This window comes from Protopterus annectens, chromosome 12.part0, assembly GCF_019279795.1.
Source record: "Protopterus annectens isolate FY-2018-M chromosome 12.part0, PAN1.0, whole genome shotgun sequence".
NCBI classification, from domain to species: domain Eukaryota; kingdom Metazoa; phylum Chordata; order Ceratodontiformes; family Protopteridae; genus Protopterus; species Protopterus annectens.
Window position 1 is genome coordinate 777,413,135 of NC_056746.1, and position 26,057 is coordinate 777,439,191.

Here is a 26,057-nt window from a genome sequence, read left to right on the forward strand (position 1 = left end):
GTTTGTGAAAGGCAGAACATACCTCTTGAACCTGATCGACTTCTTTGAGGCAGTCACCAAAGCCGTAGACGAGGGTAAGGTGGTTCACACAGCCTATCTTGACCTCACCAAGGCTTTCAACACCATCCCCCATTCTGGAATTATAGCTAAACTCACTAAACTAGGTAAAAATCCCTACGTCAGATGGGTTGCTAACTGGCTCACTGACAGAACCCACACTGTAAATGTTCCAGACTCCAAATCTGACTTCAAACCAGTGACAAGTGGAGTACCACAGGGTTCAGTCCTGGAACATCTCCTGTTTGGTATCTACTTCTCTGAAGTACAGGCTAACACAGAAGGCCTTTGGCTAATGAAGTTCGCAGATGACTGCAAACTAGGAGCCATAGTCGAGTCCCCAAATGATGTGGACGTCCTACAGAAGGGCCTCACTGAGGCAGATGCCTGGTGTCAGAGCCATGGCCTCAAGCTCAATGCCAGAAAGTGCATTGTCATCCCCTTTGGTAAAAACTCTGTACCCATGAACTACCACATAGGTGGCAGTCTACTTAACACTGAATGTATGATAAGAGACCTTGGGACCCAGGTGGACAGTAGTCTCTCCTCTGATAATCAAATCGCCACAGTAGTCAGGAAATCCTTCTGGGTGGCACACCTCATCACAAAAGGGTTCTCATCCAGGAAAAAGAGGTCACTGTTCCCCTCTACTTGACACTCATTAGACCCATTATAGAGTACAACTCCCCTTTTGGAATGTACCTCACAAGACATCTGCAGCAGCTGGAAAGGCCACAGAAGTACCTCACAAAGAGGATTACTGCCTTCAAACAGATGCCCTATATTGACCGTCTCAAAAAACTCCAGCTTTACTCCGTAGCATATCGCCTACTCTGAGATAATCTCTGCCAAACATATAAAGCTATGTCAAACCCAGAGCTGTTGGACATGCTACACCTAAATAAATCCAAATCCCTCCGAGCTGCATGCTCTAGGGACCTAAACCTTGTCACCACAATAAACAGGACATGCTGGAGGAATATATTCCTGTCCCAGAGACTTCCCATATTCTGAAACAAGCTACCCATCTATGTCAAGCAAAGTTCCTCATTAGCACTCTACAAGAAAAATCTTGATGAGTGGATGGGAAATAGGAAATACACCCCAGGGATCACTTCTGTGGCTCTGCTCAATAGGGGCACAGGAAAATAACTTTCTTGGGTGGTATAAGCCAGGGAACCTTGCTGGCTAGGCTTACTTAGGCCCTTGGGCCGATAGACTAGTACCTACCTATGAACATAAGACTGTTTTCAGTACATCATGTATGTATACATTCTAGCCCCTGCTAGAGCTTAGTATCAGTGGATGTACAAATTTGGTCAACCCCACTTTTTGGCTATTGGAATGGATGCCTACAAAATGAATGCAAAATAGGAGATGGCCCAGCACTGATCCTTGTGTACCCTACTAGTTACAATTTTACGTTCATACACAATACCAGTGACTTTCATAATGTGAGATCTGATGGACAGCCAATGTGCAATCTTGCAAATAATACAGGGGTTTACATTGCTCGTCTAGTATTTTTTTAACAATACCAGCAAAAAGGAGATAGTGTCAAAAGTCTTGGCCAGATAAAGACAAGCAGTGCTTACTGAATGACCACTGTCCACTGTGGTTCAACAGACAGGACCTACCCTTCACCAAACAAAACTGATTGCATTCTACAATAGTTACGTTGCTTGTATCTAAAGAAATGAGATAGGATACATTCCATGACTTCACATACAACACTGGTGAGGTTGATGAGTCAGTAAATTGCCTGTATTTGTAGAGAAGAAACTCTTGCATATGGGGAGTTACAGTGGTTATTCTCTAGGCATCAGCACAAACTCTGAGAATAGGAAAAGATTGAACAGTTTAAGTACAGACCCAGATACAGAATGCAGCCTGGTATTTTGTCTAGTTCTATGGAAATATTACTTTTAGTCTTTAACATGGGTTTTAAGACTTGTTTTACAGTTTATAAAAAACTGCTGAGGGGCCTGAAGGCCATCTAGAAAGCAGATTTCATCCATTCCTCTAGCAGGCTTTTAAAATTTGCTAGTGGAGTAGCTTGTTGCATACAAGCAGTTTATTCCACAAGCACATCATACACACCGATATATATCTCGATCATAAAATAGTCCTACATTTACTGTTCTTAAGTACATTATCTCCTCCACTGCAGTTAAATTTGAGTTCCAGCAAATCAACATTTATTAATCTATGGAGCTCTTCATCATGCCTATTACTAGAAAGCTCTGAAGTGTTGAATCATAAGGAAGATGTTTAACAGATGTAATTCTCTGAATATTTATGATGTACATATTCAAGAATTAGGAAGTCAGGTATATAACAAACCAGCTAGCACTGAAGGAAGGCTTGACAACAACACTCAAGTTGAAAGCAGACTTTATCAAGCAAATTCAGGAACATCCTGTCCTTCACTGCTAGCTGGTTTGTTATTTGGTTCTTGCTGTTTGCGAGCACTTGCCCTGATATACTTTTTTGGTTAAAGTCAGATATATACTCTACCACTGTCCTTATGTATGCCACAAACAGCTTGATTAAAATGCAGAATACCTTAATGAGAAGCTTTTAAGAATTAGTGCAAATCACCTTAACTCCAAAATCTTCGTACTTAAATAACTCCTGTAATACAAGCCTCACTGGTCACAAAAGTCAAAATTTTTTAAACTGTCAGCATTATTAGCCACCCAACAGGAGTCTAGTGATTTAAAGTAGGAAAAAAAAAACGTCAAATAGTACTAGGACCAGCACTGATCCCAACCCTGTCCTAAACAGCCTCCCAGTCTGACAGAAAATTATTAATATGTTTATCCTTTCATGTCTACCTAATCACGTGTCCACTTGACAACATAAGGACTTACTGATGATTTCAACATTGAATTAATAATGAGTGAGTACAGCAAACTATCAAATGCCTTTGAAAAATGTAAGTAGGCTGCAAGACCAGAGTCCATAGCTAAGCAGACAAGATTATAAATGGGTATAATAATTGCAGCACCAGAATATTGCAAACTAAAAATGTTTTTTGTTATTTTCTTTTTTCAAAGTTTTGCCAGTTCGATCTTCTTGGTTCAGTGTTTTATGTTCCAATATTGTGGTTTTGCAATGCTCTAACATAGATCCGACTATAAAAGTGCATTATGTTAGTAAATGTGGAGCTAGCTTTTACAAAACCATGTTGTGAAATCCAAAACTATTATTTTATTTTACTTACTTATTTCCATTTGATAACTGGGTGGGTGTACTGGTCCATTAACCCCTTTCAGTCATGACTTGGAAACCACAAGTGGTACAAAACATAAAATAAACAATATGCATGAAGACAGAGTGCACAGGTAAAACAAACATATATGTAGTGCACATTTAACGCACAAGAAAACACAGGTAACTGTATTAAATACTTTGGATGCAGCATGTGGTAAAATGTACAATAGCAAGGCAAGACATTCAAGCAGTAAAGTACATACAACTAAGGTATCTATGTAGTTAATGGGTGTTTCGTTTAGCAATATTACCCATTGTCTTGCAAGCATTTACAAGCAGATACAAAGTGTAGATCTTTATGGCCTTTTTAAGGGCTTCAATGGAATCTTGACTTTTAATGTCTGAGGGCAAGTGGTTCCAGGTTGCTGGTTTTAATCTTGAAAAGGCCCTCAACTGTAGTGGTTTTAAAAGGTAGGCATACTATTGAAAAGCAGTTATCTTATGAACTTCTCAGTTCATATACAATTTCTTGAAATTAAAGTTTCCTTTTTAATGGAGACAACGTGCCTGTTTTAGCACTCCTAATATCAATGAGCTAAGAAGAAAAGTAGTCCTATCATTCACTGTCATCAATCTGTGCTTCCAGGAAGTTTACAGTGATGGAGTAAAGTGGTACTTGCAGTATAAATCTAGTTTTCACTCTACCATTTGCATTTTCTGAGAGTTGTAGGCTGAATGTAAGATCAAAAAGGAAATCCCACATTCCAGTTTAGGGGTAAAATCACATTTACTATTTGTAATAAACTTCCTACAGTTCCAAGTTCAAAAATTCTACTGTTTGAGGAACTGATCTTATGTAAAAATTCAGCATAAAGTACAGTTGTGTACACTTACCATAAATGTAGATGTTCGAGTGTATTCACTGTTGCAGTCATCACATCTGGGTTATCTGCCTGCAGGTAGCCCTCAGCCAGCCTGAATACCAGAGTCTTCGGATGCTGTCTCCTCTTCCATGACGTTAGGTCGTCAGGGGTATAAAACATGCAGTCGACGCCATTACATCAGTTTTTCTTGCCCCAGATGTCAGGTGCCCCCACAATAGGAAGCGATTATATGGTATGGTGCACCCCCATCAAAAAGCAAATACACCAGAAAAAATAAATTTACCAATCAAGAAGGAAAGGTAGAGCCAAGAGAAGTCAGAGGGCTGGAGGGAGGGTAACCAGGACTGCAACATTGAATACACTTGAACAACTACATTTATGGTAAGTGTACAAAACTGTACTATGTTCTTCGTATTTCACTGTTTCAGTCATCACATTTGGGTTGATTCCCAAAGTTAAGGAAGGGAGGAGGAAGTTAAAAAGCATTAGGGCCAGCTATTAAGCCCTGCAAGACTGCAGTGGCAAATCCAGCTCTGGATTTAGAAAAGACAGGCATGTGGTAATGCTTGGTATGTACAGAGCTCCAGGTAGCAGCTTTTAGATGTCCCTGGTAGGGACTCCTCTGAGAAAAGCCACAGAGGTAGATGCAGCCCTGGTGGAATGTGATCTTGTCCCCCTGTGGGGTAGGTTTTCCATGGTGCTTGTAGCAGAAATTAATGGAATGGGCTATCCATTTGGAAATAGTTTGCTTTGAAATGGCCCTCCTCCCCTCAGACCCTGCAGCAAAACCAGCTAGCAGCTGTTCAGATTTTCTGAAAGGCTTGGTCCTGTCCAAATAAAATCTAAGTTGTCTGTGCACGTCCAGAGAGGGCAGTATTCGTTCCCCTTTGTTTTGTGGATTAGGGAAAAAAGTAGGCAAATGAATGGACTGATTTAGGGCCACACTAGACACCACCTTGGGCATAAAGGAAGGATTAGTCCTGAGGGAAACCCTGTTCGCATGGAAGATAATTGAAGGGTTCCACTGCCATGAGGGCCTGTAATTCAGACACTCTTCTTGCTGAGGTGATGGCTAAAAGGAAGGCTGTTTTCCAAGAAAGGAATTTCAACTCTGCTGTTGCGGCTGGCTCAAAGGGGGGAAGAGTGAGCTTTTCCAATACAAAGTTAAGGTCCCAGGCTGGAGTGGGAGCTCTCCTGGGGGGGGGGGGGGTCTTAAATTTTTGGGCCCTCTAAGGAATTGTTTTAGCAGGGGGTAAAAGAAGAATGGTGGCTCAGTACTACAATGTGCTGAAATGGCAGAGGCATGCATTTTAATTGACGAGAAGGACAGGCCTTTGTGGAGAATTTCTGTTAAGTACTGCAGAATATGAGGTAAGCTGGGAGCTGTTGTGTCTATCCCCTGAGCCTAGCTCCAGGAACAGTATCTTTGCTACTTTTCAGCATAGGATTTTCTAGGACTAGGCCTCCTTGCCTCCAGAATGACATCCAGCACCTGCTTACTGAGGGATGCTAGAGGAGAGCTCAAGGAATTAGCCAGGCTGCAAGGTTCAGGGTTTGAAGCGGAGTGTGCAGAATCTGGCTCGCCTGCTGGGACAGCAGGGAAGGGTTCTGAGGCAGGTGCCATGGTTGCAGCAGTGTCATACTGCGCAAGAGGGGGTACCAGTGCTGGCGTGGCCAGTCTGGTGCAATCAGTATTGTCCTTGGCTTGTCCTGTTTGATCTTTAGTAGAACCCTCAAGAGGAGAGGTAGAGGGGGAAAGGCATAAACCGAGAGGCTTTCCAAGGTAAAGGACAGGGCATCCACTTTCCAAGCTTGACTGTGGGGAGTTCTTGTGCAGAACTTGCCCAATTGGTAGTTCTGAGAGGAGGCAAACGGGTCTACCTCTGGAGTCCTCCATTTGTTCCTCAAGAGGCTGAATATTTTGGGTTCTAGTTTCCATTCATGTGTGTCCATGAGATGTCTGCTTAAGTTGTCTGCCAGTGAATTTAGTTTGCCTGTCAGGAATTAAGCTTGTAGGTGTACTTGTTAGCTCAAGGCTGTGTTCCACAGAGCCATGGCTAGTCTGCAGAGAGGGGACGAGTGGGTTCCCCCCCTGCTTGTTTATGTACCACATAACTGTGGTGTTGTCTGTCTTTACCAATAGCTGTCCTGGAAGAATACGGTCTTTGAAGGCTGTCAGAGCATTCTTTCTGTACAGCTAACATTTCTATTTGATTGATATGCAGGTGCATCTGTCTCGAGTTCCATTTGCCCTGAATGCACTGCCCTGTCATGTGAGCCCCCCATGCATTGTCTGATGCGTCTGTTGTTAGGGTTTGGGCGGCAGAGGGAAGAGTGGAAGGGAGTCCTTTGTTGTGGTAGCAGGCCTCTGCCCACCAAAGGAACTCTGTCTTCACACAAGGAATGATAGAGATCATTGTTTCCAGGTCCCGCGAATGTTGAGACACCATAGGCTTTTTAGATACAATTGGAGTTTCCTCATATGCAGTCTTACATATGGAATTAGTAGAATGCAAGAGGCCATGAACCCCAGGGCTTGCAGTATTTTCCTTGCAGATAGCTCGGGTTTTGTGGCCAATAGTTTGAAGTAGGTTGTCAAATAAACTTGTTTCTCTGGAGTGAGGAATGCCATCTGGGAAGCTGTGTTCAAGCTTGCTCCCAGAAATACAATCTGTTGGCAGGGTACTAGGTGAGATTTCTTTTCATTGATGATGTACCACAGTGAGGTTAGACGTTTCTTTACGAATGCCAAATGTTGTAATAGCAAGTCCTGGCTTTCTGCCTGAATCAGACAATCGTCCAAGTATGGGTAAATTTGAATATTTCTCTGCCTGCAAAATGCAATGGCTGGAGCTAGACACTTTGTGAATACCCTGGGCGCACTAGATAATCCAAAGGGAAGTGCAGAGAACTGATAGTGCATGAAGCCTTCCCTGAAGTGTAGGTATTTCCTGCAAGATTCCCTTATTGGGATGTGCAGGTAAGCTTCCTTTAAGACTAAGGTTGCCAGCCAGGCATCCTTGGCTAGCATAGGAAGAAACTGTTGAATAGTTAGCATTTTGAATTCTGGAACTACCAGGAAGGTGTTGAGAATAGAGATGTCCAAGATAGGATGCCAGCTGTCGTCTTTTCTGGGTACCAGGAAAAGTCTTGAATAAAAACCTTGTCCCCTTTGTTCTGCTGGGACAGGTTGAATAGCCCCGATACTGAAGAGAGAGAGAACCTGCTATTGGGCCTCTGCCCAATGATTTGGGGGTAAGTCTGGCCAACCATTTGGGGTTGATAGTGTGTGGAAGTGGAATCTGTATCCTTGGGAAACTATGTTCAAAACTCATTTGTCCTGGGTAATGATTTCCCAATTTTTTGCATGCAGGGCGAGCTTTCCTCCTAAGGGAGCCAGTAGTTGAGCAGGGCTTGGAAGGGTTAAGGTTAAGTCATTGTGACATTTTTCCATAGGGGGTGGCTTACTACTCCCTGCATTGGAAGTGGGAGCCCCCCACTGCTTAGATCTGTGTGTAGCCTGAGACTGTAACCTGGGTGGTCTGCTGTTCCTGGGTTTGGACTGAGAAGGCCTGGAAGAGACTGGAAAGGACCAGTTCTTTGAAGGCCACTGCCTACTGAATCTGGGAGGCTGTACTTGTAGGAAAATCTTTGTTTGCATAGATTTAGCTTTTTCCTCCATCCTTTTGAGAACAACTTCTGCTTTGTTGCCAAAAAGGTGGTCTTGGTTTAAGGGAGCATCCATTAATTTAGCTTTAACCTGATCTGGTAAGTTTTGTTCCTTAAGCCAAGCATGCCTTCTAAGTACAGACCCAGTGACAGCAGCCCTGCAAGATGCTTCTAAAGTGTCAAAACCACATTGCAAAGTATGTTTATCAACTTGTTCTGCAGAATGCATTAAATCTTGCAGTTCTTTGTGTTCAGCACAGTCAGGAATCAACATCATTTTCTGTTTAAGTAGTCCCATAATATGCTGCTGATACTTTAACATATGAAACTGGTAATTTAAAGCCCTAATGGTCAAAGTAGCAGAAGTGTATGCCTTCTTACCCCCATCTGTCCAAGGCTCTAGAATCTCTATCAGAAGGGGTAGGATTTTTGGCAGTAGTAGCCTTTTGGTCCTTGGAAAATGGTCTCTGGATCCACAGAAGGATTCTTGAAGAGGAACTTGTGAGAGTCAGGGACTCTGTTGTACCCGTCAGGTTTTCTAGGAGCTAGAGGTGAAGTGTCTGGGGTAAGGCTAGATTCCAAGAAAGCATCATCTACAATGTCCAGAACAGGAGGGATAGCTAAAGGCCTGTGTTGAGGCAGGAGTAAGAATTCCCCAAGTCTCTTTTTGGACTCAGAGTAATCCTGGCTTTCCCAGCAGAAATGCTCCCTAACAGTATGTAAGGTTTCACCGAAAGAAAAATCTTCTGGAGGGGAAGCAGAGGGAATTGAATCCTCTGCATCTGCATCAGAATCCTCATAAGTAGATAAGGGCAAATTCTGGTAATCAGAAGGAGCAGAAATATCAGATTCCTGATCAGAAGAATCAGAAAGAAATTCAGTTCTAGGTCTCTTAGAGGGGGAAGGCTGGCTTCCCCTAATTAAGGTAATAAGGTCTTCAGCCATTCTAAGCATTTGTTTTTGAAGCATATGGGCCTGAGCTCACGGTTTGGTCGTCGGTTTATTAGGCATAGTGCGAGTTTTAGGCCTGAGAGATTTAGAACTTCTGGATGGAAACAATGGCGTTGGTTTAAAATGAATGTCTGTAGGCCTGAATACACCCTCAGAAGCCAGTGCACAGCGGCTCTGGACCCATCCAAGGTAGAGACATCCGCAGTTTCCATAGTCGAAGAAGCATCTCATGGCATACCGGACTCCGAATGGGTCTCACTAGAGGCCTGTGAATCTGAAGTAGCAGGCATCAGGGGCTGCAAATGCACCTCACTGAGTACCGGCGGACTGGCGACTAGCATAATGGAAGCATCGGCGGCAGTTTTGGATCTATGCGGTCTGTCTCTGTCTTTATCCTTACGTTTTTTCGGAAGATCGGATGGCTTAATGAAGCCATTTCGGAGTACTGAGACTGAGTACAAAAGTAATTGGCTGCAAAAATAACCCGAAGACGAATAGTTCGGGGGTTGAACAAGGCACAAAACCGATAGCGAGGGACGTTGTGGTCTGGGCCTAAACAGGATATGCAGTACGAATGAAAATCTCTATGAGGTATTTGCTTTCCACAGGTAAAACTTTTAGTTATGTACTTACCATAACTTTAGATGTTTGGGATCCATCTCGCCTACATTCTGTACTGATGGGACAGCATCCCTAGCACCTAAATCCTGGGTGGCTCATTGGAAAACACTCCTGAGCACTGTGGAACCAAATGAAGCTCGTCCTCTAGATGCCACATCCAATTTGTAGTGGGAAATGAAAGTGTGCGGGGAAGACCAAGTAGCTGCAGCACAAATGTCACTAATGGCATGCTTAGAATGAAATGCTATTGAAGTAGCCATAGCCCTTGTAGAATGAGCTTTGACAGAGGTGGTAAGCTCTTTGTTAGAATAAGAATAAGCTTGAGTAATGCAGTCCCTGATCCATTTGGCAATAGTGACCTTTGTGACAGCTTTGCCCAATTTATTGTCTGCAAAGGATACAAACAACTGATCTGTTTTCCTTGTTTGTTTGGTCCTGTCTAAATAAAAACGCAACTGCCTGTGGACATCTAGTGTGTGGAATATGAATTCCGCTTTGTTAGAATATTTTGGAAAAAAGACTGGAAGTTCTAACGATTGTTGTAAGCAGAAACTGGAACAAACTTTAGGGACAAAGGAAGGATTTGGCCTGAGAGATACTCTGTCTTTATGAAAAACCAAGTACGGGGGTTTTACTGACAAAGCTTGAAGCTCTGAAACTCTTCTGGCAGAAGTAATCGCCACCAGAAAAGCAGTCTTCCATGATAAAAACTTTAGATCACATGTAGCCGCCGGTTCAAAGGGGGAGGAAGTTAAGGCGCGTAACACCACATCAAGATCCCATGGAGGTGCAGGATGAGAAATCGGAGGTCTTAACAGAGCAGCACCTTTCAAGAAGGTCTTGCACAATCTGTTGCTCATTAAAGGTGGGTTTATGGATTCGTGAAAATTGGAAATCGCTGCCAATTGGACCTTGATGGTAGAGACTGAAGAGCCTTGATTGAAAAGAGAAGTTAAAAATTTTAGTACTTCTGCCACGGGAATAGAGATGGGGTCCAGGCCCCGGAGTTGAGCCCAAATAGCAAATCTTTTCCATTTGCTAGAATACAGTTTCTTTGTAGCAGACTTATGGGCCGAAGATAATATGTGTACAACCTCTGGATCCAATGTATGACTCCTGACTATAGTCGGAAGAGGAGGAGCCAAGCCGTCAATTTTAAGGTGTGCAGGGACTGGTGGAATAGTCCCGACTGATGAACCAAAAGGTCTGGGATCTGATCCAGGAACCATGGACCTTCCAGAGCATATTTTCGAAGATAGGGAAACCATACTTGACAAGGCCAGTAAGGAGCAACTAAGATCATTTTGCTCCCCAAGAGAGATGCCTTTTGGATCACCCTGGGAAGGAGAGGAACTGGAGGGAAGGCATAAAGCACGCTGGTGGGCCAAGGACGGGCTAGTGCGTCCATGGGGCTCTTCCCCGGAGCCGGGGTTAGAGAGAAGAATTCTTTGCACTTCGCATTTAGTGGAGTCGCGAAGAGGTCGCAACACGGAATTCCCCATTTGCTGAAAATCTGACTTGCAACTGTCATGTTCAGAGACCATTCGTGAGGAGAGAGGATGGTTCTGCTCAGTCTGTCAGCTATCACATTGGACTTGCCCGGGATATGAGTAGCCACTAGAAAGCGTTTGGTCGAGACTGCCCATTCCCAGTCTCTCATGGCCTCTCTGCAAAGAGGATAGGATCTGGTCCCTCCCTGTTTGTTCAGGTACCAGACAACTGACATGTTGTCTGAGTGAACGGCAATGACGCCCTGAGGGAGATAATCGTGAAGGGCTTGAAGGGACAGAAGTACTGCCCTCATTTCTAGGATGTTGATATGAAGTAGGGTCTCTTCCGGGTGCCATTTGCCTTGGACTGACCTGCCCAGGGAATGTCCCCCCCCACCTCATCTGGGAGGCGTCCGTGGTCAAAGTGGCCGCAGGAGGAGGTGGAACAAAGGGTCGTCCCTGATCCAAATTGGAGGGCACTAGCCACCAGCGAAGGTCCCGTTTGCATGTCTCCGTGATCCATATGAGGTGACTGAGAGGGAGTTCCTGAAAGGACCACTGAGCTGAAAGAAGCCACTGGAGAATTCTCATGTGCAACCTTGCCAGGGGGACTAGAAGAACCGTGGCGGACATGGATCCCAATAGCTGCAGGACCATTCTGGCTGGGGCTTTGGACCTGGGAAGTAAGGCTCGAACTTGATTCTGTATGGTTTGTATTCTGTCTGCAGGTAGATAGACCCGCATTCGGTTTGAGTCTATCTCTACCCCTATGAATCTTATTCGTTGAGATGGCAGCAACACAGACTTTGGCCAATTGAAGGTGATTCCCAGGGAACTGCCCAGTGATATAGTGGCTTGTAGGCTCCGCAGTAGTAGATGCTTGGAGGTGGCAGTTAGGAGCCAGTCGTCTAGATACGGAAACACCTGGAATCCTAGACTTCTCAGGTGAGCAGTCATGACTGCCAAGCACTTGGTGAACACCCTGGGGGCTGTGGTGAGACCAAAGGGCAGCGCGCGGAACTGAAAATGACTGCCTCCTAGGCAGAAGCGCAGATGTCTCCTGGATGCTTGATGTACCATGATATGGTAATAGGCGTCCTTGAGATCTATGGAGCACATCCAAACACCTCTCTCCAGCAATGGGAGAATGGTTTGTAGGGTGACCATTCGGAACTTGGACTTTCTGACTGAACGGTTTAGAATGCTGAGGTCCAAAATGGGCCTCAAGTCCCCGGTCTTTTTTAGCACCAAAAAGAATCTTGAGTAAGTCCCTAATCCGATCTGGTCTGCGGGGACTGGTTGGATGACTCCTTTTTGCAGCAGCTTTGAAACTTCTGAGGCTGCAGTATCCCATTGACTGGGTGGCGGGTCCGGGATTTTTTTGGACTGAGGTGGAGAATGAGAGAAAGGGATGGTGTAACCTCCGGCAATAATTCGAAGCACCCATCGGTCCTGAGTGATACCTTCCCAGGCTTTTAGGTGCTTCGAAAAACGACACCCGACTGGCTCCAGAGCTGCACAGTCGGGCAATCCCTCAGGGACTGTGAAAGGCTGAAGAGCCACGAAAGGACTCACGGTCTCCAGTGTTGCGAGGGCCTCTGCCGCCTCTGGGATGGCGTCTTCCGGAAGAATTTCCCCCTCCCCTGCCTCTGGAAGGGGGATCCTCCTGCTGAGAGGGGTAAGGCTTCTGAGATCTACGGAAACACATTTTCCCTCCTCTTTTAGCCTTGGGATAAGGCCGAAAGGGAGTGGAAAATCGTGCCCCTACAGCAGTCAGAGTCTTACCCTCCTGTTCGCAGCGGGTCAGTGTGTCCTTTACCTTGGGTCCAAACAGGGAGGACCCATCAAAGGGGGCGTTGGCAAAGGAAGACTTAAAGGCCTCCACGAAATGACACAGGCGGAGCCAGGCTTGTCTCCTTAGAGCAATGCCTGTACCTGCCGCTCTACTCGCCTCTTCGGCCGCATAAGAAATGAGCCTCATGGACGAGTTTGAAATGGACGACAATGTAGCCAGCTGAGAGCCAACCGTCTGGGCCAGCTCCTCAGGCAGGTTACCCAAGAGGGTATCGGATAGTTCTTTAATCAGATCCCTCTGAAATCTAGTAAAGTGCGTAAGGTAGTTCAAGGACCTTAATGTAAAGGCCGCTGAACTTAGGGTGCACTTTCCGTACCGATCCATGCTCCTAGACTCCTTATTAGGAGGATGGACGGACGTCGAAGCCTCTGCTACATCTTGCTGGGTAGCAGATGCCACCACCAAAGCATCTACAGCCACACCTTTAGTTAGAAACTCTTTTTCAGGGGGTGCCGAGAGGAATTTATTCAGACGAGCAGGCACCGGTTCCACAGAGTCTGGGTGTTCCCATGTCCTTCGACAGATCAAATCCAAGAGCTCGTCGAAGGGCGGAGACACCCAGGAGGAGGAGGGCTGAGCCCCGAAGGCCTTAAGGAACACCGACTCATCAGCAGAAGGAGGTTTGGACTGCCAGCCGCCTCATTGTTTAAGGGCTTCCAGGATGTCTGCAAAGGAGACATCATCCGAGGATGACTTAGGGGACCCCTCTGCATCATCGAGATCAGTGTCTGATGTAAGAGACTCATCAGGGGAGTCAACGTGCTTCCTCTTGCACGATCTTTTCCTGGGGGGTTCTTCTGAAGAGGCTTCAGAAGGACCTCCAGGAGGGGGGGAAACCCCAGTGGGGGTAACCTCAGGCCCCGGGGCTCCGCTAAGGATAGGGTGACTGCCAAAGACCCAGTCTCGGTATGCAGGGAAGGAGCTGGGGAGACCGTGGAGGTAGCCAAAGAAGATTTGGCTAACGCACTCCTCATAGCCCTGAAGGTGGGACCACCAGAATCCTGGGAGGGTCCCACCTCCGTGGCCACGACAGTTGACGGCACTCCCGTCACCGACGCACCAAGAGGGAGACTTGGAACCAAAAACATCAATCCCGAAGCAACCCCCCCAGGGCCAACGGAAGAAGTCCGTGTACTGAACTCCGACCCAAGAGCCGGAGTTGGAGTAAGGGTCGGGCCCGACCCTAAAACCTCCACCAGTTCCACCAGCACCGGCTCCAACGGTGCCGAGGCTGTTGGAGGAGGAACCATAGTAGGGAGGTGGACCATCGGCTCCGAAGCCGAATGGGCTGGAGCCGAAACTAGCTTTTGGAACACCGGAGACTGGAAGAGTCTTAGGAGCACCCTGTCGATGTCCGAATCAGACATCTTGGATGACCTGGAGGATACTGATCGGGTCCGAACCGATTTCCCATCGGCTCCAAAGGACTAGGGGACCGGCTCCGAATGGATTCTACCACTATCGGCTCCGAGGGAGATCTCAAGGCAATTTCCCTCGGTGCCGACAAGGACTTCGGCTCTGAAGGGGAAGAGTCTGAGCCGGTAACCCTCATCGGCTCCAATATCAGTGGAGCCGATGAAGGTGACCCGCCTCTCGATGCCCCAGTCCTCGGCTCCGAAACCAGAGGGGTCGAGGCTGGAGGCATCGAGGCAGACCGTTCCGCCCTCGGCTCCGAAATCCGTGGAGCCGATGGAGAAGTCTGCCTAGGTTTTTTGGCAGTCTGTTCCGACAGACTTGTCGGAGCCGACGTTTTCTTCTTTTTTGAAGGAGAGGGAGACGAAGATAAAGCCTCCTCGAAGGATGGCTTGATTAATCCCTTAAGGATTAATTTGTTTTTCCTCTCCTGGAGGACTCTTGATGAGAAGGCGTGACACACGCTACACGATTCTTGTAGGTGCTTGGCGCCTAAACAGTAAACGCACGAGGAGTGGTCGTCCGTTATGGACATCTTAAAACCACACCTCGTGCATTTTTTAAACCCGGAGGGTTTATGTTCTTTGGACATGTCTAGAGAACAACACAGAAATATCTAAATAACAAGTTTAAACTGTAAAGTTATTATATTATATATATATTTTTTTTTTTTTTTACACAAACAAGTGCACAAGAAAAGAAAACACAGAAAGAGAGGGTCAAGACCCTCTAACTAAAACGGGTACTTGACCCACTAATAAACGCTAGTCACAATAACGCTAGAATAGCAAAAGGGAAAGGCCCCTCTAACTAAAACGGAAACCTTCCCTTAACAAAATATAACCACTTTCACAACAGAATCAACAAAAATACACGCGTATCACAAAAGTAGCTGTTAAAACAGCTTTTGGGTTGAAAACTAGGAAATTCCTGACAGGAAAAGTCCAAATAAATTAGTACTTAGCCCAGCCAAGTTGAGACCACGTCTTAGCTTGTAAGCGGCAAACGAGATCTGGGGGATTAGTGGTGGTGCATCCTGGGATAAGAAATAGCTCAGCCAATAAGAGGCCTCGCTCTATAGCATAGCGTGCCGAGTCGGAGCCGAGGGATCAGCTCCGAGCCCATCAGTACAGAATGTAGGCGAGATAGGATCACATAACATCAATTGTTAACTTTTACTGACATCGGTTGGAGCAAAAAAAAAAAAGGATCCCTAACATGGTACTTATCATTTTTGAAGACTTTGGGTCTGAAACTCGAAAATGAAAATTTTCCGGAGTCGGCCGACTGGCACTGCTTCTGCTTCGGGCACTGCACTTTAAGAAAGACTGATGCAATGGTGTCAGCTGCATGTGTTATACCCCTGACGACCTGACGTCATAGAAGAGGAGACAGCATCCGACGCAGAAATCCAAAGACTCTGGTATTCAGGGTCAGTTGAGGGCTACCTGCAGGCAGATAACCCAAATCTGATGACTGCAACAGTGAAACACGAAGAAAGTACAGTTTTGTACCTACCATAAATGTAGATGTCCGAACTGGATAGCATCTGCAGTCATAACAAATGGGTTGTCCTGTCGTCAGGCAGCCCTTCGGTCGGCCGGATTCCAAAGTCTGGGTCCGGCTTCGGCTGATGTCGCACTTCACCCGACGTCATCTCTGCTGGTCTTCAGGTATAAAGGCATCAGTCGACACCATTTTCCTCAGTGTTTCTTGCCCCAGATGCCAATTGCCCTCTTGGAAAGCTAAATTTTGGATAAATGCCAATGTTTCCAAAATAGTAGAAGGCAAACACAAAAAATAAACATGTATGTACATATATACAAACAAATACACCATAAGAGACTCCCCCCCCAGCTAGCTATTAGGAGGGTAAATACCCTAGGAATACCGCAGAGGGGAAGGAGGGAGGGTAATCCTGACTGCAGATGCTATCCAGTTCGGACATCTACATTTATGGTAGGTACAAAACTGTACTATGTCCTTCATGGATGCATCTGCAGTCATAACAAATGGGTAGAATACCATAGCCAAACTAGGGGAGGAGGAATAATAATTATGGTGTAGTCAGGATCCCTTGCAGTACAGCAGTGGCAAACCCTGCTCGGGATCTAGAATATAGAGGTAAATTATAATGCTTGGCAAATGTATGCACGGAGGTCCAAGTAGCCGCCTCAATAATGTCCTTGGTTGCCACTCCTCTTAAGAAAGCTGTGGTAGTGGCTGTAGCCCTTGTAGAATGAGGTCTTATGTTCTGTGGAATTGGTTTTCCATGGTAGGAGTAACAGAATCTTATGCAATTTCCTATCCATTTGGAGATTGCTTTTCCTTCCCTTCCTGTTGCATAGGCTACAAAGAGCTGGTCAGTTTTTCTGTTACCTTTGGTTCTGTCCAGGTAGTAGCGTAACTGTCTGTGTACATCCAAGGTATGCATTATTCTTTCACCTCTGTTTTGTGGATTGGGAAAGAAGGTAGGTAGGTGGATTGCCTGGTTTAAAGACACTCTGGATACCACCTTAGGCATAAATGTAGGATTAGTTCTCATGGACACCCTATCTTGATGGAAGATTAGGAAGGGTTGCACTGCCATTAAGGCCTGTAGTTCCGAAACCCTCCTTGCTGAAGTAATAGCCAGTAGGAAAGCAGTTTTCCATGACAGGTGTTGTAGGTCTGCTGTTGCTGCTGGTTCAAACGGAGGGAGTGTCAACTTTTCTAGTACAAAATTCAAGTCCCATGCTGGCAATGGTGGTTTCCTAGGAGGTTTTACATTCTTGATCCCTCTGAGAAACTGCCTGAGTAGAGGATGTGAAAAGACAGGAGGATCAAAGCTGTATTCTGCTGAAATAGCTGATGCATGTATCTTGATGGAGGAATAGGACAGGCCTGTATGTAGAAGCTCTGCCAAATACTCCAGAATGTTAGCAATATCTATGTTCGACACATCTTTTCCTCTTTCAGTACTCCAAATGACGAACCTTTTCCATTTTCCTGCATAGTTCCTTCTTGTTGAAGGTCTGCGGGCTTCAAGGATAATGTCTTTAACCCTTTGTGAAAGGTCTGGGTTAGTTACTGCTATGTGATGTTCCAGGCAGTCAGTTGCAAGGTTTTTAGGTTTGGATGTATGATGTTGTAGTTGTTCTGAGTTAACATCAGAGGCATCAGGGTATTGACCACATTTTCTCCCGAGACATGCTCCTCAGCAATGGGTACCAGTGTTGTCTTGGCCAGTTCGGAGCTATCAGAATTATCCTTGGACATTCCTCTTTGATTTTCAGTAGTACCTTGTGCATCAAGGGAAGAGGTGGGAATGCATATGCTGTCAGGCCTTTCCAGCTGAAGGATAGAGAGTCCACCTTCCATGCAAGTGGGTGGAATGTCCTTGTGCAGAATTTTTTGAGCTGGTGATTTTGTGGGGAAGCGAATAGATCTATTTGAGGCATTCCCCATTTCTTTGTGATGGCCTTGAAGATGTCCGGGTGTAGCATCCATTCGTGAGCATCCAAGGTGGTTCTGCTTAAAATGTCTGCTAGGGTGTTCTCTTTTCCCGGTACAAATATTGCCTGTAACTGGATGTTGTAGCTGAGAGCCAGATTCCAAAGGTCCAAAGTCATTCTGCATAGGGGTAAGAATGAGTGCCTCCCTGTTTGTTGATGTACCACATGACTGTGGTGTTGTCTGTCCTTATCATCAAATGGCCTTCTTTGAGGAATGGTCTGAATTTCAGGATTGCCAGTTTCACTGCCAGCATTTCTTTTTGGTTTATGTGCAGGTGCAGCTGGTCCTGAGTCCACAGTCCTTGTACGCATTTGTCCAGCATGTGTGCCCCCCATCCTAGGTCTGAGGCATCCGTTGTGATGGTTTGGTTTGCTCGAAAGTTGTGGAAGGGTAAGCCTGGGTTTGACTGGCATGCCCGAGCCCACCACAGGAACTCCTGTTTTAAGCATGGGATTAGTGGTATTTCTGTTTCTAAGCTGTGCCTGTGTTGAGACCATAAATTCTTTAGGTACCACTGTAACTTTCTCATATGCAGTCTGGCATGTGGGACCAAGATTATGCATGATGCCATGAAGCCCAAGGCCTGCAGAACTTTTCTTGCTGTTAGTTTGTTCTGCTTTGTTAATGCCAAGAAGTAAAGAGGGAGTTCTTTTTGTTTTTCTGCAGTTAGGAATGCCATCTGTTTTACTGTGTCCAATTCCGCCCAAGAAAGTTCTTGTCTGGGATGGTATCAGCCTTGACTTTTGAAAATTGACTGTGTATCCCAGGGCTTGTAGCAAGTAAGTGACCCTTTGTAAATCTGTTGTCAGCTTGCTTTTGTTGTCCGCTTGTAACAGGCAGTCGTCCAGGTATGGATAAATTTGGATTCCCTGTACTCTGGAGTGGGCGATTACTGATGCCAGGCATTTTGTGAATACTCTGGGCACAGTAGATAAGCCAAAGGGCAATGCTGAGAATTGATAATGCTCTGATCCTGCAAGAAATCTGAGGTATCTTCTGCAATTTGGTCGAATGGGGACGTGCAGGTATGCCTCCTTGAGATCTAGAGTTACCAGCCAACACTCCTTGCCCAGCATGGGAAGAAGTTGCTGTAGGGTCAGCATTTTGAATTTTGGGACAATGATGTATGTATTTAAGATGGACAGGTCGAGAATAGGTCTCCAGTTTTTTTCTTTTCTTGGTACTAGGAAGAGTCTGGAGTAGAATCCTTTGCCCTGTTGTGTTATTGGTACCCTTTCCACAGCTCTCATCTTTATTAATTCCGCTATCTGGTGCAGGGCTTCTATTTTTTGATTTGGGGGCAGGTTTGGCATTCCTCTTTTTACTGGTAAAGTGTGGAAGTGGAACCGGTAGCCTTGGTCTATGGTTTGCAAAATCCACTTGTCTTTTGTAATATAGTGCCAATTTTTCGAGAATAAGGCTAACTTTCTGCCTAATGGTGCTGCTATTTGCTCCCTGGTAGGCGGAGTCAGAGGCAAGTCACTGTGATTGTGTCGGTTATTGCCTTGCCACTGTCGTCCTCTGTAGGCACCTCCTCTGGATTGCTTTCTGCCCCTAGAGCGTCTGTTCCTGCCCCTTTGGGATCTTGTGGAGTCAGGAAAGGACCAATTTTTGGCAGGCCAGTTCCTGCTAAACCTTGGGGGCTGAACCTGTAGGAAATCTTTAACTGTTTGTACAGATTTTGCCTTCTCTTCCATTTTCTTCATTACCTGCTGGGCAGGTTCCCCAAATAGACTGGCCTTATCCATAGGAGCATCCAATAGCTTAGCTTTTACATGATCCGGCAAGACCTGTTCTTTCAACCATGCATGCCTTCTTATCACTGTGCCAGTCATGGCTGATCTAAATGAAGCCTCCAGTGCATCATAGCCACATTTTAAAGAATGGTTACTAACCTGTTGGATGTTATTCACCATTTCTAATACATATTTCTTATCTAGAGATTCATCAGAGGACAGCTTTTTAATTAACTGATCAAGCATAAACTCTTGGTATTGGATCATGTGAAACTGACAGTTTAAAGCTCTAGCTGAGAGAGTAGCAGAGGTGTAGACTTTTTTCCCCCATCTCTCTAAGGACCTGGATTCCCTTTCAGAGGGAATAGGGTTTTTCGCTGTGGTCGAGGCTACTGCCTTAGGCCCCTGGGATATAGTTTCGGGGTCTGCAAGTGGGGCCTTGTATAGGTGGTGATGAGTGTCTGGCACCCTGTAAAATCTATCTGGTTTGGCAGGGGCTGGAGGTAAAGAATCAGGTGCAGTGCAGACATCATTAAATGCATCGTCCACAACAGATAGGACAGGAGGTATAGCTAAGGGCCTATGTTGTGGTAAGTGCAGAAAAGTCCTAAGCCTTTTCTTGAATCTGAGAAATCTTGTCCCTGCCATTGGAATTGTTCTCTCATGGCATGTAAGGTTTCCCCAAAGGAGAATTCCTCTGGTGGAGAGGCAGCTGGAATGGATTCTTCAGCATCTGAATCTTCATAATTGGAAAAGGAGCCTCTGGCTGGTCTGTGATGTCTGAGTCATCCGCAGAATCATCAGAGGACACAGGCTCGGGGCTCTGCTCTAGGTCTCTTTTCTGGGGCTGAGAGGCCCTGTCTGGGTGAGATTGGGATCCCCTAATTAAGGATATTAAATCTTCTGCCAGAGTAAGCATTTGTGAACTAGAAGTGGGCCTGAGTGAGGGTGGTTTAACAGGCACTGATTTAGCTGATTTGGCTGCTTTAGCCCTGGCAAAGGCCTTAATAGACATGGCTGCAGGAGGCCTAGCAGCACCACGTGCTGGGGTAGAGATATCCAAGGGATGGTGTCTGATAGATCAGTAGGAACCACAGTTGTAGGCAAAATTTCTGAGGCTGATTCAGGTAAGGTAGCAGGAGCCTCAGTAGTAGTCATGGATTCGGCTGAAGATTGACCAGTTTTCGTTTCGGCGAAACCGAGACACTCGCTTGCTTAACCATGGTTTCGGCCGAAACGCGGACCGCGAGTGTCGGTCTTTTCTTTGCGTTTTTTAACAATTTGGGTAGTCGGAGGATCCGACGGCATAATGTACGCAAAATCTGAGCCGAAAAACTGTTCAGCAAACTCCGACCGATGCATAAGCGTTCGTCGGTTGAAGGAAGCACAGGCCGAACAGGCTGCTACGTCGTGGTCTGGGCCTAAGCAAGGCAAACAGTAAGAGTGGAAATCTTTATGAGGTATTTGTTTCCCACAAGTTAAACAGTTATTGACTTTTTCTGACATCGGCTGAGGCAAGAAAGAGTCCCCAACGGGTACTTAGCTTTTAGAAGTCTTCAAGTAGTATTCGGTAGTAGTAATCTCTGGATCTGACCGACCGGCACTTGCGAACAGCTTCTGCTTCGGGCGCCACGCGGCAAGAAAGACTGAGGAAAATGGCGTCGACTGATGCCTTTATACCCGAAGACCAGCAGAGATGACGTCGGGTGAAGTGCGACATCAGCCGAAGCCGGACCCAGACTTTGGAATCCGGCCGATCGAAGGGCTGCCTGACGACAGGACAACCCATTTGTTATGACTGCAGATGCATCCATGAAGGACATCATCACAAGTTACACTTACCATACTCACAACTGGAATAGTGGAATACAAGCTTACTAATCAGACCAATCAGATGTTCAGCAGATCTGAATTTCCTAAAGGCACAAACTGAGTAATCTTTGAAATGGTGCATTACATATTAATAAAAGCAGTTCACAAAATACTTCTTCCATCATAGTTAAGTAAGTTCTGTTCAGATGATTAACACTGAGAAGTTTAATGTCACTCAGAATCAAAAGTTTTCCCAGTTCTTCAATATACTGAAACCAGTGCAAAGTTGAAATAACAAGACTTTTGTAGTCTGACTGAATTACGGCTTATATGTCCAAGAGCTCACATAACATATAGCTTCTTTTTGAAAATTAACAAACAGAAGCCACAAGGGCAACTCGTCAGAATCAAAGACCTTAATGTCCCAACCCCCTTCAGTCACTGCTTAAAAAGTCATACAACTTGTAACCAGGAATGGCAATACTAGTCAGGGTTCAGCAATAACATAATATTATAGCAATAACCCACGCCTGGGTGTGGGTAATGCTAAATTTACCCACGGTTGGCGTGGTTTGGTCCCGAGGGCGAAGCCAGAGGGACCAAACAAAGCCAACCGTGGGTAGATTTAGCATTACCCACACACAGAAGTGGGTTATTGCTATTATACCATGACATTATTTAAGAAAAGAAACTGTTACTTTTCTTAAATAATGGCATAGTATAATGCCTGTTTACTGCCCTTCCGCAGATGTCTGGCATCCGCGGCAGTTCTGATGTACTGCGGCGCAGTACATCAGAGCTGTGAGCAAAAACAGCGGAGAAAGCAAGATCTCCGTTGCTTTTTAGTGTCTCGCTATGTTAAATGAGTTTAACATAGCGAGACAGTTTTAAAATAAACAGCGGACATCTCCATTGCTTATTTTAAAACTGTCTCGCTATGTTAAACTCATTTAACATAGCGAGATTAAAAAGCAACGAGATCTTGCTTTCTCCGTTGTTTTAACACTGCCTCAGCTATGTTAAATGGGTTTAACATAGCGAGACAGCTTTAAAATAAGCAACGGAGATCTCCGTTGCTTATTTTAAAACTGTCTCGCCATGTTAAACCCATTTAACATAGCGAGACAGTGTTTAAACGAGTTATACTAATGGAAAAGTCGGCGACGGACCTTTTCCATTAGTATAACTCGATTTACAACGGGCACGCTGGCCAATCAGCGTGCACGTTTTGGGGGGATCATGGTATAATAATTTTCACAACACAGTACTAAAAGTTCCCCTAGTTTATTATATAAGCTTTGGGCATTTGTCATATTTAATTGAAATCTATCCTTGTCATATAGTTCTTTCTTCTGATAAATATCATCCCACAACATGATGAAATCTATGTCCTTGGAATTACAGTAGTCTCCAAGCCACTTATTAAATAACGTCTTAGTGAACGGGTAGTTTAATAGGGTGAAAGATGGAATCATCTCTGAAAAACAGAAATTAATATTGTAGCCTGCACACGTCATAGATGGCCTCAGTTTGTCTGTACATGTAATATAAACGTGTGTGCAACACAACATTGACACTAATATGAATTATGATGGAATCAGAGGATCTTTTGTGTGGGACAAGTCCTTGGAGTCCCTTAGTTACATCTGAGGGTTTATACCCAATCAGAATGGAAAGAATGCTTTTTTTTTCTTTGTCCATGCCTGTTTTGGGTTCAATTGATTTTCTGATTTAGAATCACCTAAAGATAAAACTCCAACTTGTTGCACAGGAATAACAGCATCATTTGCGTTCACTTAGTTCAGACCAGCTACCTGCAAATTTTCACCAAGTGCTCTTTTTAGCTTTCTGCTTCTGACTGCCTGTGTAAAATCTTCCTCCCTGCTATTATTAATTCTTCTTGTTGTTTTTCCTGGGTGACAGTTAGCATTTTTCACTCTGTGTCCCCCCCCCCCCTTCAGTAGAAGGAAGTTTCCAGACTGAGATTTCCTATTGCCTAAACTCTTCTTGTTGAAACAAAGCTCTCCCAAATGATTAACTTGGTGCATACTGACTGGTACCAGTAGTTCAAGTGTTGGTTCATACTAACTAGTACCGCCAGTTCAAGTGCTGGTTCATACTGACTAGTTCAAGTGTTAGTTCATACTGACTAATACCACTAGTTCAAGTGTTGGTTCATGCTGACTAGTACCACTAGTTCAAGTGTTGGTTCATACTGACTAGTACCACTAGTTCAAGTGTTGGTTCATGCTGACTGGTACCACTAGTCCAAGTGTTTGGTGCATATTGACTGGTACCACAATTTCAAGTGTTGGTGGATACTGACTGGTACCACTAGTTCAAGTGTTGGTGGATACTGACTGGTACCACTAGTTCAAGTGTTGGTGCATACTGACTAGTAGCATTAGTTCAAGTGTTGGTTCATACTGACTAGTACCACTAGTTCAAGTGTTGGTTCATGCTGACTGGTACCACTAGTCCAAGTGTTTGGTGCATATTGACTGGTACCACAATTTCAAGTGTTGGTGGATACTGACTGGTACCACTAGTTCAAGTGTTGGTGGATACTGACTGGTACCACTAGTTCAAGTGTTGGTGCATACTGACTAGTAGCATTAGTTCAAGTGTTGGTGCACACTGACTGGTACCACTAGTTCAAGTGTTGGTTCATACTGACTAGTACCACTAGTTCACGTGTTGGTTCATACTGACTAGTACCCACTAGTTCAAGTGTTGGTGCACACTGACTGGTATCACTAGTTCAAGTGTTGCTAACATTACTGTACTTAAATCAGTTTGTACACATTTACTGTGGCACTCTACCTTCTCAATGAACTTGTCACGCACAAAACAGGAGAATCTCTGTACAGAAACACCATTAGATACTGAGTGCTTATTTCCTAAATTAGTACCATCACCATCAGCCCCTATACCTCCCTTGAAATTGCCTCACTTTCTAATTCAAGCCCAAACAATGAATTAAACTTATTACATACAGAATCCACTTCACTGACAAAATTAAATCTGCATCATACTGTACATACTTCTGAAGACACACTGGTACATTGCCTTTTCATCAGTCAGGGACTGAAGCCAAACCTTGGCTAGCCTATCCATGTTAAAAAATATACTTCAAACTATGTAAAAATGTACTTGTTCTGCTTTCTCCTTTTTTATGGTCACACATGAAGTGTGCTTCCTTTTATAGAGGAAAAAGCCCCAAGGAGGTCCAAACAAATGCCTGATAGTTTCCACCCCCACCGCAAAAAAAAAAGCCAGAAATAAATGGAAAATAAAGTAAAAAGGAAACTCTGATCTTCCACAACACAGGGAGATCTTGCCAGACTAACAGACTTTTTTGCAGACTTATGATAGTTTTCACACATCCCCAACAGAGAAGAAAAAATAAATTAAATAAAATAAAAAGTTAAATCTGGTGTTCACAACACAAGGATCTCACCAGAGATACAGAATAATTTCAGTAAAACAACTGTCAGTGAAACTGAGGGCAACAATCTAGGTAGGCATTGTTTATATCCTTGTGAACTGAATATGGGATATTTTCCATGAACTCCATGTATTGTTGCACATTATTTCTTAATTTCTGACATAAGTGAAGAAAGATTTGTAGCTTGCATTGTTATCTGTAGTATCCTTAAGCTTGTACTCTGCTTTACATTTTCTAATAGCACTCAAGTTCCTTGCTGGCATGTTTCAGTGTGGTCCTGAGATAAGGATTTCTTATAACTTTTCATCATTTCCTTCTTTTGTTACACAGTATATTAATAAAGGAGGTCTACCAAGAGGTATATTTCTGAATTCACCATTATATTTAGGGCAAACTGGTACTGATTTTTCTATGCAGCTGTTGCAGATAAAAGTCAGAGGTGAATGTGGCAGCCCTCACAGATGGATACATTCACAGTGTGCTGCTGGATACTCTGCATAGGTCTTTTACAAGCTGAACTAGGTTTACCCTTGTGCCCTAAAGGCAGTCGTACTTAGTTGTAACAGAAAAGACGACTGACTTCTGGATGAGGACATGTGGCATTGGGTGGGTTACAGGCAAGGGCTAGGTTGGTGAGGACCAGGTCAAAGAAATTAAAACCTCTCTGTGGGTATTTTTACAATTTGCTCTAGTGCACTGAAATCTAGGAAAACACTGAACATATCCATTTTTACAGGTGTAAGTATGCCAGTCAAAGCTTGTTTAAATAAAATCCCCTAGCAAGAAAGCATTTGGTTTGATATTTAAACCCTCACTGCTATTAAGGTAATTTGTATTGCACTGTATAAGTGAGTAGAAAGACATGAAACAAAGTATCCCAAGCTTTGCAGTGTAAGGGGGCGGTCTTTTCGGTTCAATCTTGTAGTGTAAAGCAATGGTATCACAGTAGGTAGAGTTTTCAAAGTGATATTTACAGTACCACGGGCAACTCAAGTGCCATGGAGTTTAGAAACAAAACAAGACATGAAAGAGCAGGTGGTTAAAATCCAACACAGGCACACAACATCAGTTTCAGAGCACTTGCTGTTCTTAAAAATTAAATCCTTTCCTGTTCTGCAAAACACACTTCTCAATTGGAAAACAAATCCATTCTAACAAGCCCTATTCAAAAACGTTTAAAACTCCAAGCCAAAAAATAAAAACTTTAAAGTGAAACAAAAATTTTAAATAAAATAAACTGTAAACATATAAACCTTAAATAGTGAAATCCAATACCACTACTATTAACATGCACAACTGACAGCTCCCAGGGAAAAAAAAATCACACTAAACTGAGTACAACTAAACTCCTGGTGATTGGTGACCCCACAGTAAAACACACAGACTCTAACTTCACAAGGCTGGACAAAA

At 44.5% G+C, this 26,057-nt stretch overlaps 1 protein-coding gene across 2 annotated transcripts in view; it reads right to left on the reverse strand.

Moving 5' to 3' along the window:
• Positions 1 to 26,057, reverse strand: part of COG7 (component of oligomeric golgi complex 7) — a 4,201,489-nt gene that overhangs the window by 389,050 nt on the left and 3,786,382 nt on the right. Inside the window, exon 17 of one of the 2 annotated variants that reach the window (XM_044089822.1) lies at positions 3,296 to 3,341. The exons of the other annotated variant lie outside the window; for it this stretch is intronic. Within the exon in view, the coding sequence (XP_043945757.1) occupies positions 3,322 to 3,341 (20 nt within the window). The 3' untranslated portion in view covers positions 3,296 to 3,321. Of the gene's footprint in view, positions 1 to 3,295; positions 3,342 to 26,057 lie in introns of those variants that run through there. 2 annotated transcript variants of the gene reach the window in all.